The sequence below is a fragment of the Apus apus genome, unplaced genomic scaffold (assembly GCF_020740795.1).
Source record: "Apus apus isolate bApuApu2 unplaced genomic scaffold, bApuApu2.pri.cur manual_scaffold_34_ctg1, whole genome shotgun sequence".
Lineage (NCBI taxonomy): Eukaryota > Metazoa > Chordata > Aves > Apodiformes > Apodidae > Apus > Apus apus.
In genome coordinates this window covers 350286-354120 of record NW_026248849.1, presented here as the reverse complement: position 1 = coordinate 354120, position 3835 = coordinate 350286, and the positions used below count along the sequence as shown (strand labels likewise).

General features: G+C 57.3%; 1 protein-coding gene across 1 annotated transcript; it reads right to left on the bottom strand.

Annotated features, from left to right (window-relative positions):
• Positions 1-2869: 2869 nt before the first annotated feature.
• On the bottom strand, positions 2870-3835 carry LOC127396217 (olfactory receptor 14A16-like). The gene has a single exon (XM_051643837.1). The coding sequence runs from the start codon at positions 3833-3835 to the stop codon at positions 2870-2872; it is 966 nt and encodes a 321-aa protein (XP_051499797.1).

Sequence of the window (3835 nt, the reverse complement as noted above, 5' to 3'; positions counted from 1 at the left end):
CCCAGGCTGCCTCTCCCCTGGACCAGCGCCTGCCCCTGTCTCCCAGTCCTCATCCCTCCCCGGGCGGTCTGACTTCTCCCCGTGCTCTCTGCGCCTTGTTCCTGGAGCCCCCAGGGCTGGTTGGGACTGAGGGGAGCGGTGTCACGCGCTGCCGCAGGTCCCGCTGACCCCAGAGCAGCGCCGGGGGCGGCAGCAGCGGCAGGGGCCGTGGGGGCAGCAGCAGCGGGGGCAGCAGGAGGGGCCCTGGGGGGCTGGCAGCGGCAGGTTTCCTGCACCACTTCCCAACTGGAGCCAGCCCTGGCACACAGCAGGCACAGCCCTCATGCAAGCAGAAGGGAACAGCCATGCCTGGGGCCCCCAGGCTCGGGCACGGGGAACTGGCCAGAGAAAGGAGCAGAATCATTTCTCATAACACCCAAATCCTCAAGTCGCCCTTGAACTGCCCAAGCCAACCCTCAGCCCAGCTCCTCCCAGCAGCAACCACTGCTTGAACCAAATGAGAAAACAACTCAGGTGGCAAATAGGACATAAAACTATAAATCATTGTCTATTCCCCCCCTTCCACCCTCCCAAGGGAAGACAGAAGGATAAGGAAGAGACTTAAGGGCTGGAAACTGAAACAGGAATGAATTTACTGCAACGTGGGTAAGGAAATAACACATGGGGAAAGAACAGATCTATACACTTCTGTACTAATATGGACAAAACTGATCTTGCTGATGGCAGGAACGGGTGGGTGAGGGTCCCTTGCAGCAAGGCCACTTCAGGAGAGGGGTCCACAGCTCCTCCCAGCACCTGGTGGAGTTGGATTCCAGAGAGCACCTGGTGAACTGAAGAATCCCCAGGCAGCAGCAGCAGCAGAAAGGAAGGAGGCAGAGGAAGGAAAGGGCCTGAGCTTCTGGTTCTCCTGCTTTTGTAGAGTATGGCAGGAACAGGGGGAATATTGACCCATCCCTGTTCCGACCCTCCTGGGTCTTTCAGGGAGTTAAGGACCCTCTCTCTAGTTCCTCTTACAGGTGCTCAACACCAGGCCAGAATCACTCAAACCTAAACACCCCTGACCCAGGTGCCATTGCCTGCTCAGGACCGACCTTCCAGCCCATGAATCCTGCAGACAGAGGCAGGTGACAGCAAGCCCAGCCCTGAAGGCAGGCTGTGGCCACCAGCAGGAAACACTCCCAGGTGCAACAGGCTGACAAAACAGGACTCACAGCCCTGTGGGCAGAGATGGTGGCCAGCAGCTGGGACAGGCTGGTGGCCCTTGGTTCAAGGAAGCACATCCCTCAGCTGCATCCAGGTGGTTTCCAGGGGACGTTGCTGTCAACATGGAGTGACCTGGAGACACTGTCTGTCCTACAGACCCTCACAGCTCCCCCAGGAAGAGCTGGGGGGTTGTGCTCTCTGGGGTTCATCTCACCCCCCGCACATGATGCTCATGCTCAGGTCTTGTCTGCACAGGGCAAACAGGGACTCCTGCCCTTGCTGACAATGTGTCCCTGTGGGAGGGACAAGCAATCTCTGTCAGCTGTGGTGAGAGGCCAGTGCTGGGGAGGGTGGTTGTTCTGGCTGCTGAGTGACAATGGCCCTGGGGCAGCTTTCCTGGGCTGCCCAGTGAAGACAGAGCAGAGCCTGCCCTGCTGGTTGCTCCTGCCTGTCCCAGGAGCCTGGCTGGGCCAGGAACACGCCGCTGTGCCCCCACCCTGCACACTCACACACTGGAGCTGTTCCCTGCTGCTTTCCTCTCGGGGACTCTGCCCAGCCCAGCTCTTCCCCAGCTCTCCCAGCTCCACCTCTCCCTGCAGCCCAGTCTGGGCAGGCCCTGCAGAATGAAAGGAGGAAATGGAGCTCAGGGGCAGGGACTCTCCATCTGGCAGGCTCAGCAGATCAGCAGCTCAGGAAGCCAACAGCCCCAGGGCCAGCCCTGCTCCCTCCCTCCAACCTCCCATCTCTCTCCTCCAGGCTCCTCCTGGCCTCCCCAGAGCTCAGAGTGAGTCCAGAGGAGGCCACAGAGATGATCCGAGGGCTGGAGCAGCTCTGCTCTGGAGACAGTCTGAGAGAGCTGAGGTTGATCAACCTGGAGAAGAGAAGGCTCCAGAGAGACCTTAGAGCACCTGCCAGGGGGCTCCAGGAAGGCTGGAGAGGGACTTTATTTCAGGGCCATGCAGTGACAGAATGAGAAGGGAAGAGTTTCAAACTGAAAAGAGAGATTGGGATTACACTTGAGGAAGAAATTCTTTCCTGTGAGGGTGGTGAGAGACTGGTGCAGGTTTCCCAGAGAAGCTGTTGCTGCCCCAACCCTGGAAGTGTTCCAGGGCAAGTGGGATGGATCTTGGAGAAACCTGATCTAGTGGGAGGTGTTGCTGTCCATGCAGGACAATAGAACTAGATGACCTTCAAGGTCCCTTCCACCCCAACCCACTCTATGACTCTGTGCAATGCAGGTCAGTGGCAGTGTCTCTCTGGCTGGCATGCTCAGGAGATCCTGGTGCCAGGCAGCCTGCAACCCTGGGAAAGTGGGAAGGGAACAGCTTGGATATGCCCAGGTGCTGGTGCTCCCTGGCAGTGCTGTTGTGCAGCCCTTACCCTGCCCCTCTGCACAGAGGCTCTGAGAAGGTCTCCAAGGAAGGATCTCTGAGTGGCTGGAAGGTCTGGATTCTGTTTAAACACACAGAGAGCACGGCTCCTGATTTACACAGTCTCTGGGTCAGACACAAGCTGGACAGACACAGAATTAGAAAGGGCACAAGTACTGACATTCCTTTCTGGACAACATTAGACAAAGAAAAACAGAGCAACAAAAACTCTGTGAAGTTGATAATGAAACCCCAGAAAAACTAGCAAAGATGGGCAGGACATACAATGAGATACATCAGCAGTGATTTGCACAAGAAGACAACCAGGTGAGCACTTCTGAAAATCCTCCAGTCACCAGTTTCTGCACAGCATCCTGGAGCTGCTGGTTCCTCATGCTGTAGATGAGGGGGTTCAGTGCTGGAGGCACCACTGAGTACAGAACTGCCACCACCAGGTCCAGGGATGGGGAGGAGATGGAGGGGGGCTTCAGGTAGGCAAAGATGGCAGTGCTGATGACCAGGGAGACCACGGCCAGGTGAGGGAGGCAGGTGGAAAAGGCTTTGTGCCTTCCCTGCTGAGAGGGGATCCTCAGCACAGCCCTGAAGATCTGCACATAGGACACCACCATGAAGACAAAGCAGCCAAATGCTAAACAGACACTAACCACAATAAGCCCAAGTTCCCTGAGGTAGGAGTGTGAGCAGGAGAGCTTGAGGATCTGGGGGATTTCACAGAAGAACTGTCCCAGGGCATTGCCCTGGCAGAGGGGCAGTGAAAATGTACTGGCTGTGTGCAGCAGAGCATTGAGAAACCCAGAGGCCCAGGCAGCTGCTGCCATGTGGACACAAGCTCTGCTGCCCAGGAGGGTCCCGTAGTGCAGGGGTCTGCAGATGGCCACGTAGCGGTCATAGCACATGATGGTGAGGAGATAAAACTCTGCTGAGAGGAAGAAAAAAAAGAACAAGAGCTGTGCAGCACATGCAGAGTAGGAGATGGCCCTGGTGTCCCAGAGGGAATTGGCCATGGCTTTGGGGAGGGTGGTGGAGATGCAGCCCAGGTCGAGGAGGGAGAGGTTGAGCAGGAAGAAGTACATGGGGGTGTGGAGGTGGTGGTCCCAGGCGATGGTGGTGATGATGAGGCCGTTGCCCAGGAGGGCAGCCAGGTAGATGCCCAGGAAGAGCCAGAAGTGCAGGAGCTGCAGCTCCCGCCTGTCTGCGAATGCCAGGAGGAGGAACTGGCTGATGGAGCTGCTGTTGGACAT